General features: G+C 46.3%; 1 protein-coding gene across 2 annotated transcripts in view; it reads left to right on the top strand.

Annotated features, from left to right (window-relative positions):
• The window catches only part of CNNM2 (cyclin and CBS domain divalent metal cation transport mediator 2), a 125,716-nt gene extending 114,767 nt beyond the window's left edge, over positions 1-10,949 (top strand). For both annotated transcript variants that reach the window (XM_080403497.1, XM_080403498.1), the window contains 2 exons: positions 3,505-3,689; positions 5,876-10,949. In XM_080403497.1, coding sequence (XP_080259623.1) covers positions 3,505-3,689; positions 5,876-6,085 — 395 coding nt within the window. In that variant the 3' untranslated portion in view covers positions 6,086-10,949. The remainder of the gene's footprint in view (positions 1-3,504; positions 3,690-5,875) is intronic.

Consider the following 10,949-nt stretch of genomic DNA (forward strand, 5'->3'; position numbering starts at 1 on the left):
GGGGAGATTTTTTTTAAAAAGAAGGTATTCTCCCCCAAGCTGAGGCTTAAAACTTTCTGAAGAAAATGCATTTGGCAGAGGAGAATGTCTGCTGTTAAACTGCCATAAAAGGAAAACTTCTTTAATGAAAGAATTCTTACATTCTCATATGGGTGAATTCTATGGTTTGCGTATAGTCTGGCCATTTCAATTCCTCAAAAGCTATGAGCTTTCTCTCGGTGAGGCTAATGCCACAGACTGGCACAGGGATGTACTGAGTGGACTGATTTGCAATGGAATGTGCAAGAAGGTTGTGGGACCTCCTGTGAGGTTTTCTGGTTCCCATTTTGCTTAAGACCTTTCCTTGCTGAATAACCAAGTTGACTGACATAGAAATCCCTTTGGGGAGCAGAGACCAAGGAGGGAGCAAAATGAGCCAAAAAGAGTTCTGAGATGTGGTTGAGTGGTTGGAAATTGGGAAGGGTCAAGAAGTGAGCTGTGCAGACACTGCATGCACAGAGGAGCTGAGGAAAATAGAAACCCATCTAGAAAGTCTGTAGGAAGAGCAGAATCCTAAAATAGTTTGGGCCACAGTGAACATATTTCTTCTTTTTGAAGTTTTCTTTTTCAGACGAAATGTCTTTCCCTAGACCTAAAAGCAAACAAGATAATGATATGCATATTTAAGCGAAACATCTCCTAAACGTTAATACACATCATGTGTTTCATAGACTTTCACCATCTGCTTCCTGTATTTTTCCCCTCTTCTTTTTTCACTTACAAAAATGTATTTCACCATCAGTCCTTAAATTAGACTCATGCACATTCCAAGCAAACTACAGGTTGTTGCCCTGCAGGGGATTTTTTTCCTGCCCTCTTGAAGTTTCCTGCTGCTAAACTTCAAAGAAGGGAGAGAAATTTAATCTTTCTTTAATTAAAGTACCTGATGGCTTTCTTTTAAGCTCAGCGGCTTTGATTATCTTTTTTAGCTTGTTTTTTTTGTTTTGCCAGGTCATCTTTTTTTTTTCTTTTTCCTTTTCCTTGCTACAAATAAGTGTACACTTTGCACATGCAGGTTGTTTCCAATATAAATGCCAAGCATATTTTCATAGCATTTTCCCCATATAAAAACCCCCAAAACCAAAATAATAACAGAAAATAATAATGGGAAGAATCTCCTTTGAAAGGAACTGATATGGTAAGCCTGGTCACTATGACAGTGTGGTACCAGTTTTGATGAAACTTGGACCTTCTGCTGGGTCCTTCTAAAAAGACTGCTGTTCATGCCCAAATTCATTATACAATTGTACTGATGTTTGCCTTGTGGATTGTGCTCTTTATCCCCTGTATTGGAAGGTGAAGAGTATGGGGAAACCTGGGTAGAAAAGGTCTGTCCGGGTCTGGGCTGGCAGGGCGCCGTTCTGCAGACACGGACCTGCCTGGTGTTCTGTCATCTGCCCCTTTCGTGTCCTTCCTTCTTCGTTAACTAACTTTCTTCTTCTCCCTCCCTAACTTGTACGTGGTCCAGAAGTTCTTTCCCTCAGATTTTTAGTAATCCTATTTTTTTGTTCCATCCTTTCATTTCACCTGTCCTTTTTCTTTCTTTGTTTTTTTTTTTTTAATATATTTTGTCATGTTGCTGTCTGTCCTTTGTTTCTGATTAGTAATGTACTATAAGGCCCCTGGTGAGACGAAAGGGCAGATACAAGTCACAGTAGTGGAAAGCCGTTCCAGACAGAAACCTTTATCCCGAGTGGCAGTGATGCTGTTCTCGTCACACACAGCTGTATTTTGTGTACGCAGGTGGGACAGACAGGACAAGTTCGCTCAGCCTTCACAGTTCCTTGTTCTCCAGTGGGAATTACAGCATCAAGCCTTGCAGGCAGAAGGAGTTTTGGCTCCTGGCAGCAGTTATTGCAGCCTGCTGCGGCTTTCAAGATGGCAAGTCGGTGTGGAGGAAAACCTTGCAGGGCTCTGAGTGCTCCCCCCAAGCCTGTGCTTGGTGTTGCCATGGGGACCTGCACTACCTCCACACTGCAGAAATGGCAGGAAAACGGCCGCGTTGTCAGAACCTGAATTGTTCTGTTCCCTTTTTGAAAATTGAAGGAAAAGACATCAGAGGGATTTTAAATGGGAAATACAAAACAGGGCAGTTCTGCCATGCTTCTAGAAGCACCTAAGGCGTTAGGTTTAGAAGAGGCTGAATGCAGAGATGTAGAACAGGCTGTGTCATTTGAGCAAGCAGAGATTATATGTATAGTCATTAAGTGACAGAGGTAGGGTTGAATTTTAGGTAGTGCTTTTTTTTTTTTTAGAAGTTTATCTATAGAAAAGTCTTCAAAGGAGAATTTGAAAAGCTTGCAAGGATACTGTTGCTGACTTGTGCAAAGAGACTTTGTCTCTTAAGATTATATGGTAACGATCTTTCAGCTGAGAGTGGGGGTCACATGGTGAGTAGCACAATTTACATCGGGTTTCAGTTTGGTCTGGCTGAATGAAATTTAACTGCACCAAGATCCAAAAATTCACCAGTCCCAAAGACAGTTCTTTGATCAGTGTGTACGGTGTGTGCACCCAGGGAGAAGCCCGTCTGCAGGAGGGCTTGGGATCTCTCCTAGGATGTATTTCTTCCCTCCTGTCTTCCTGGTGACTGTGTGGGTGGAAGCTGGGGATGCAAAATGTGTGTGGCTTCCTGAAAGCACGTTTACTTGGGATAAACTGTGGCCAGTCATAGCTGCAGGGGACAGCTGCGAGGTTTTTCAAGTGAAACACTGCAATGCTTAAAGGCTGGTGATGGAAAATGATGTCTCTAGTTTACTCCTTTCCTGGACACGGTTTTTTCTCTGTAGCATGGACTGTTTTTGCTGTTTTGTTGGCTGGTGTGTACCACGTGGAGCTTGCGCTCCTTCACTGAGTTTTTGTCCCTTTGAGCACTGGGAGGTACTAGTGGAAATGTTGAAGTAATCATCATGTGGACTGCACTCTGGTCCACTGAGGACTCTGGCACTCTTATTATTTTTGAAAACGTCTGCTCTGACTCGGGGAACAAGGCATATGTAGGTAACAGGTGGATTAAAAGCGGGGGTGAGGGTTGGCTGGGACTGACTGTGGATGAAAGGTTTGGTGTGGAGTTACGATTGTAAATCATTAAGAAAGAAAAATAAATATCTATTAAGCATGGTCTGACTATCAAGATCTCCTGTAAGTGAGTCTTGGGAAGTTACCTTTCTCTGGTCATTGCCACTCATCAGCTAAAGCACTGTAACCAGGGCATGGCCATTGCAACATAAAACAAAACCAGGTTTGTTTAAGGCATACTCTGTGATGTCGGCTACCACCTCTGGACTCAAAATGTACTCTTTTTCAGGGTAATTTGGTTGTTTAGCTCTGTGTCTAGTTATGACTGGATTAAGTATTTGCAGTTCTTTCGTGCTACATTGCAATATATTATGTCCCTTTGAAACTGATGACTTTAAATATTTTCTACTTGATTTAAGAAATCTTTTGCTCTTGCCCATTCCTCAGCCGAAAACAAGTCTCCACCTCGGCCCTGCGGGTTGAATCACTCAGACTCTTTAAACCGAAGTGATCGCATCGATGCAGTGACACCAACGTTAGGGAGCAGCAACAACCAGCTGAATGCATCTTTCCTCCAAGTGTATGTTCCAGACTACTCAGTGAAAGCGCTCACAGACATTCAGTTTGTCAAGGTAGGAAAAAAGCTAGAAAGGCCCTGCTGGAAAGCTGGGCTTGGCTGGTAGGATGGAGAGCCCGGGGAAGGGAGGTCCCTATAGACTGCTCTGTGAGTAAATAGGATTATGAAAGCAGCCGTTTAAAAATCGCTTTAAATTACCTTTTGCCAGTATCTGCTGTCCATTGATTTGTCTTCACTGTTCCTCTCATTTAGGCTTGTAAGTAGATCGGTCATGTAAGTTTCTGGATTTCAGGTCCCTCGAGGAAAGATTGTAGAAAATAATCTCTCTCTGCTTTTAGTTATGAAAGATGTATCCTTGTGAAGCCTTTGGAGCCATCGGAAATGGAGACCCTTCATTGTCAGACAGTGTCCTTTTCTAAAGGATGAGACATTTTCTGTTGGTTGCAGTCTTTATTCACTTTTGATTTTGGTTTCAGTTTGGGGTTCTTGATCTTACTTTCTGACTTGCCATCCTACTTCTGCTTGGAGAAGTCTTGGACATTTTTCTTTATCTTAACTTCACATGTTAGGCTCATGTCTCATAATACCAGTGAGTTGCTGCATGGATACAGCTCTGTCCCCCAGCATGGTGCATCCCACGCTGTAATGTCTGTGAGTCCTGTGGGATAGGAAATCTAGCTGAGCTGAGGCACAGCTAATGCTGGCAGCAGTTTCAGCCCAGCTGGGCGTCCAGGGAAGCTGATGTCCCATGGCCAGAAGTTGACCTTGATGCTTTTCTTAAATTAAGTGCACACTCACAGTTTCTTTGTATGCAACTCAAATGATTTGTGAATTCAAATTCTGTCAAAGTTAATTCAATATTATGAATGTGGAATAGAGATACTAGAATGCTAAATCTGTAGCCAAAATTTTAAAGTAGACTACAGTCTTGCAGTCAGAATTTGACAGATGCAAGTGTACTGGTGGATGGATCAAGCCTCCAAGGTTTAGATCAGTAAATATTTATCACTGGGCCAGTGATTCTCACTACATATTTCAGTGGCTAATCTGCTGTACAGAGCAGCTGCTCATCTTAGGCCGCTTTCTGTGGAGTCCTTCCAACTCTCACTGTGTTCATACTGAGGCTCATGAATGCTAAGCTGTCTGGTATCTCTGCAATCAGACTTGCGCATCCCTTCTTGCATCAGTCTGCTTTACATATAGGACAGAGTGCTCAACGTTAGCGTTTTCACTGTGCCATGTGGGCATTTATTCATTTAACACCATGTAAACCAGGGTTGTGACCTGCTCGTGCATGTTTTGGATTTTGCTTTTGGAGTTGTGACCTGGTCCATCGGACTCTGTCCATTTCCAGTCCCTCTCTTGTGCTGTTACTGAAAACTTACAGTTTTCTAAAAGTCGTTTCACCTCTTCCACCTTCCTGCCTGCTGAGATAACCCACTGCTGTTGTAGCGCACGGGGCTGCCAGTGCACGTGCATCCTGCTGCCTGTCCTGGCTGAGAAGGCTGACCTGGAGGAATTTTCAGGGCTGGTTGCTTGTGGCTCCAGAAGGAATTCTCCCCTCTACCACCATATCCGGATACGTGGGGCTATAGGCTTCCTTGCCTCTGGGGCACTGTGGGCAGCAGCACTCTGCTCTAGGCCGGCTCCTGTCATGACTGTTCCGCTGAGTGCAGCCAGCTCTTGCAGAGACCAGTGGAAAACTTCACGGGTTGCTAATTTGGACTCGGCTCTGCGGACATCCTGGTCTTTTCTAGAATCAGATGTCCTTATGTACCAGAATAAGGCTGTAGGTCCTGCTGCATTGACTGGCCTAGACAAGAGCAGTAATGCTTGTACCCTCTGGCTCAATAGGGGCTGTTAGAGCCTCACCAGGAGCTCATTGAAGCTGGGAGAAAGACTTCACTGAACTCTGGTTCTGGCCCTAAAAATGTGCATGGTTAGAAGGAAATGGAGATCTGATTTAAAAATCTCTGCATAGGAATAAATCCCTGCCTTTGAACAGCATGGTGATCACACAGCTCAGTGCTTCCACCCTGTCTGGAAATGTCACCATGCTGTGGTGTTGAGTTGGGATGCCCTAGGCTTGCAGAGCGCAGGGATGTTTTATAGAAACAGGTAAACGGGGGTTGAAGTGTGATCATCTGGAAAGGGAGGGCACACTAGTTTCTCAGTGTGTCCCATGGGAGACACAAAAGCGTGACTGACTCTTTTTGTTCCTTCCTTCTGTTCTTGGAGCAGATCTCAAGACAGCAGTACCAAAATGCCCTGATGGCATCCCGGATGGACAAAACACCTCAGTCCTCGGACAGTGAAAACACTAAAATCGAACTGACTCTTACGGAGCTGCATGATGGTTTGCCAGACGAGACAGCAAACCTGCTGAATGAACAGAACTGTGTGACTCACAACAAGCCCAACCACAGTATGCACAGTGAAGGAGCCATCTAGGAGCTGACTCCCCACAACCCACCCATCCCATCTCTTCAGCAGGACCAGACCTTGCTCCTTCCTGCCTCCTCCCCGAGTGTGAACACCGTTAGTATGTGCTTGCAACACTGTGCTGCATCCAGTGTTCTGAGACCAAAGACTTTTGCGTCCGTTCTGGGAGCAGAAGAGGAAGAAACAGGAAGAAAGGAGCAAAGAGCAAGAGAGACTAAAGCCCCAGGCGTACTTTGGGAATGGTGAGCCACCCTTGAGAACGATGAAAATACTTCTTGCAAAGTAGAATCGTGTTTATTTTTTATCTGTATTTTTGATCCTTGTTGGGTTTTTCCTTCTCAAACACATATGGAGAAGTTTTAAAAGCTCCTCCAGTTATTTTTTCAAGAGAGATCATGTTTTTAAAAAGTATTTTGCAGAGTTTTAAATTGTTTCTGTCCCTCCCAAACCTCAAATGGGCTCTGTTGTGGGTTTGTGAATTGGCTCCAATGTCCTTAGGCCTCTTTTCACCCCTCTCTGGTCCTTTTTGTTGCCCTATTGAAGAAGTTAGTAACTGGTACTTGTATGTTATTTGTGTCCCAAGAATGAGCAAGCTTCAAGGAACCTCTGGTTTCAGCCACCTGGAGGGCCAAGGGATGAGTATTATTAACATTCTTGCAGTTAAGTTTCAGGGAAGGAGTGGTTACTTTGGTATTTAATGATCTCTCAAATTTCAGAAGGTTTCTTTGTAAAACACACAAAAGCGTTGTTACACTTACACTTTTTTAACATCCAAAAACTTTGTCTATGTTGAAGATGATACTGAGGGGGAGAAGGAGTTGGTTAGCGAAACTGCAGTCTGGTGTCATGAAATCCGGGTGTAATTTTCCGTAGTGAAGTAACGGGCTGATCTTTCATTGGTGTTCCTGACAATTGCATGGTGAAGTAATGTGTGCACCCCAAAATGACAAGCTTTTAAGCACTCTTGTGCTGTAGCGGTCTGGACACCGTTATCTTGGCCAGAACGGATGTGCAATCTTTGCTAAATGACAAAGAATATCAGTGCCCGTCCTTCCTTCAATCTCTAGTATTAACACAAAAGTTGCTGCTACAGTTACACCCAAAGTACATCCTCCAGGTGACAATAAACCTCTGCCAGTGCAAGGCTGGGCTCTGCTGAGGAGTCGGGACCATCCTCTCCTCTCCAAGAACTGACAAACTAAACTTTCCAGACACGAGTGTATTGCACTTCAGGGATTCGGAGAGGTTTGTTTCCAGGCTGTTCCTAGCCACATTCCTTCCTTTGAGTGGATTTAGTGCTTTTCCTTCTCTCTTGCCCCTTTTAACAGCCGTTTTAGGAATTACCATGGTAGCAGAGCAGAGAGCCTCCCACCCAGCTGCCACTAGTGCAGGGCACCCTGCACTGGGCAACAGAAACTGATTCCTTCACCCCAGAAACCTGAATGCAGACTGGGTGCAAGCAAGAGGCAACCTGCGGCAGTTGTGCATCACCCATTTCCCACTCCCACAGACAGAGTCTTAAGTTCTCAAATGAAAAAAAAAAGAAAAGCACCCTGGCCATCCTCTCCCCTTCCAGTGCTGTCTCAAACAAAATGTGAATGTTGCCTTCAGTATCTAGAGTGATTAATAAATCAGGCATTGTGGTTTCTCTGTTTTGAGGCCTTTCCATGGCCCCTGGCTATGTAGCATTTCCTTTCCTTTCTTTACACCCAGATAATCTCATCTGGCCCTCAAAGAAGCCCCCAGCCCCAAATGCAGCTGCGCAGCTCTCTGTGTCTGCATGCCCGCCCTGTCTCTCCTGCTCGTGGGCTGGGGAAGGCACTTGCTGCAAGTTCCCGTGGTCTGTCTTTGTGAACAGTGGCTGGAAAGGTGCAATATTTTGCTGCAGGATCTCCCCACAGGAAACTGGCGTGCGTGGTGTCAGAGCCAGTTGGGTCTGCATGTGTTTCTTCTCCTCTCTCTCTTGGCTTCGGAAAGCAGCCCTAATTTTTGCTGTCCTTCCCGATGGGAAAGGTACGCTTCTTCCTTGGAGCCACCTGCAAGGGTGAAGTCCCCACAAGGGGGCATAGAAACTGCACGGTATGTAACTTGTGCACCCAGTGAGGAGGAAACGGGGGCCTCAAAACCTTACTCTCACATTTAGCTTTTTATTAACTTTGAGTTCCCTCTAAAAGCATTTCCTTGGTCTCCATCCTTGCTTTGATTTGCGCCAGCCTGCCGCCGCTGAGAGCACGCAGCTCAGCATTGGCACGGGCTGACCTGACCCCAGGCCCTGCTTATTCCCGGAGAGCTTGCCAATATTGCACCTTTCTCGCAAAGCAAAATGTTGAGATGTTACGATGTTTGTCCTCGGCGAGAAACTTGCCTCGCCAGTTTTTAATCTAGTGTTGCTGAATGTAAAAGTTTGTCGGAAGTGTTTGACACAGTGGTGAACTTGAGATGCAGTATCCGTTTTGTCAAACCTGCTGAAGGAGGGAAGGCTCAAGTAAAGGCGGCTTTCTCTCTGGGCTGAGGTTGCTCGCTGGATCTGACTTCTGCTTCTTATGGCAGGTTATAGATTTGTTTCAGTGTGTGTTTCCCTTTTTTTTTTTTTTCCTTAAAAAAAAAAAGGGCAGAAAAAAAAGCGCCAATTTTTCCAACCAAAGCCATGTGATCCCAAAGCAAATACCTCCTGCTTCTGCCCATGCTGCATTGTTCCAAAATTTGCAGGCAATTTTTTGCATGACTGTTTTTCATCATTTGTACAGATCCAGTACTGGGAAGTGAAATAATTTCCATAAAAATAGTTGATTATAGATGTGTTTCATATGGAAAATATGTACCTGACCCAGAGGGGTTAGGAGCTGCTACTACTAATTAGCTTGAAGAACAAAGCATGGTCCTCTCCCTGGAGGGGAAAAAATCCAGTCTCCCTGTTCTCAGGGTATTTACAGTTTTACTGTTTAGCAAATGCAAGGGGTTCCCAGCCGTTGTGGTGGGAACCATCGCAAGCAGAGGAGCCCAGCGCCCAGCTCAGGATCACTTCTGAGCCTCCAGATGGCATTTGCCGGCGCTGGGGCTTGGCTGCCGCGACTGCAATGGAGATGCCACAGCATCTGAGTCTGTGCCCTTGCAGGTGGTGTCCTGCCAGAGAGCTATGCTTTCTCTGCCTTGCTGGCTGCCTGCCTATATTCAGGTAGGCTCAGATGCCGTGCCGCAGTGCCATAAGGATGCGTGGCAGGGCTGCCAGCCGTTGCCACGGCGCAGGGCACCAGCTGGTGGCTTTGGGAATCGTTGGACTTGACCTCAGACCTCGGCAAGGCTTTGACTCACAGAAAGGATACTGCATCTTCCTATGTCAGCTCCTACTGCCGCCTCTGTTCCCCTCATCCGGCTGCCTCCGGGGGCAGGCAGAGGGGTGGACGATGGCCTGCTGGCCGGGGGAGGCTGGGAGGGCATCTAGCCATGGTTTCTACTGTCAATACAATTTTGCACAAGAGTTCTTTGAAGTGAGGTTTTCAACACTAATATCTTAAATGCACAACTGTGAATTATAACTTTTACACTCCTGTTGGTTGAATTTCCTTTAAATGAAATGAACCTGAATCTGTTTTAACTATGATTTATTTTTTTTTAATTCTGTGTATTGCCAAATCTTTGTAAAGAGTGAAGGAATGTTCTTGCTTTCCAGTGAGAATCTTTCTCCAAATGAGACTGACTCTGGTGATGTGGAGATCATACGAAGCACACTAGTTCTGAGTGGAGAGGGGCTCAGGGTGGGCTTAGCAAACCAGCCTTGGCCTCTCTATAGACCCCAAGCTCAGACCCTCCAGAGTTTACAAAGCGCTTGTTGTTTTATTCCCAGCTTGTCCGCTCCCTGAAATTCCTGTGCTGAAGGCCGCTGCCCTGGAGGAGCTCAGGACGGGGTATCCTGCGGAGGGGCGAGGGATGCTGGCAGGGTGTCTGGGCTGGCCAGGGAGCGGGGCCCTGAGGCTGGGGGGGCAGGATGACGTGCTTCCCCCGCCCAGTTGCACCAGCAGAGTGAGCTCCACGGGGCAGGTTCTTCCACCGCTCTCCATTTCTTCTGCAAACCTGTAGTTGTGTGTAGTTCCTTCTCATGCTCCTTTTGCCCCCACGCATGCTCCTGCTGCAGACTGAGCAGGGATGGGATGATGTCAAGACCTGTGCGGGGCAGCTGGAGCTGGCTGCTCAAGGCTTGCAGTTCTTGAGCCCCGTTAGGAGAGGGGTCAGCCACTCATTCACATTGTGCTTGCTGTTCTGTTCCTCCTCTGTTCTCCTGGGCTTACTCCCTTTTTCCTCACCACAGGTTTGTTTTTGTCGGTGGTGGTTTTTTTCTTACTTTCTTTAAGTGCCTTTTTGTGCGGGTGGAGCTGGCAAGAGTAGGCGTCTCAGGACATGGCCCTTTGCACTCACCACAGACCTGGAGAAAGTTCAGGGGGAACAGGGCGAGTTGCCAGTGATGGCCCACGGACGTCACCCGTGGCTGCTTCTTAGCCTTCAGGGCCCAGCTCAGATGAGAATGAGATTTTGGCACTGGTGCTGTCAGGCTCTGGTTCAAATGAGCTCAAAGAAAACCAAAGAGGTGGCTTTGTGCGAGGGGCTGCTTGGGCAGCAGTGGTGCTTCCTGTGATCTCTGCAGAGCTCAGCCGAGGGGTGTGGGGGTGTGGATGGCAAAGAGCAGCGCTGTCTCCTCACAAGCATCCTGTGTAAGTATCCTACATGATGGAGAACGCGACCGCCTTCTCCAAGACCCCTTGGAACGTGCATCTTCCTTGTGCTGAAATACACTATCTATAGAAATCCTTCCCACATGAAAGATGTACCATATTTTATATGATATCTAATACACGCATCTGTGGTTTTAAAACTAGTA

This window comes from Falco punctatus, assembly GCF_963210335.1.
Source record: "Falco punctatus genome assembly, chromosome: 9".
Taxonomy (NCBI): Eukaryota; Metazoa; Chordata; class Aves; order Falconiformes; family Falconidae; genus Falco; species Falco punctatus.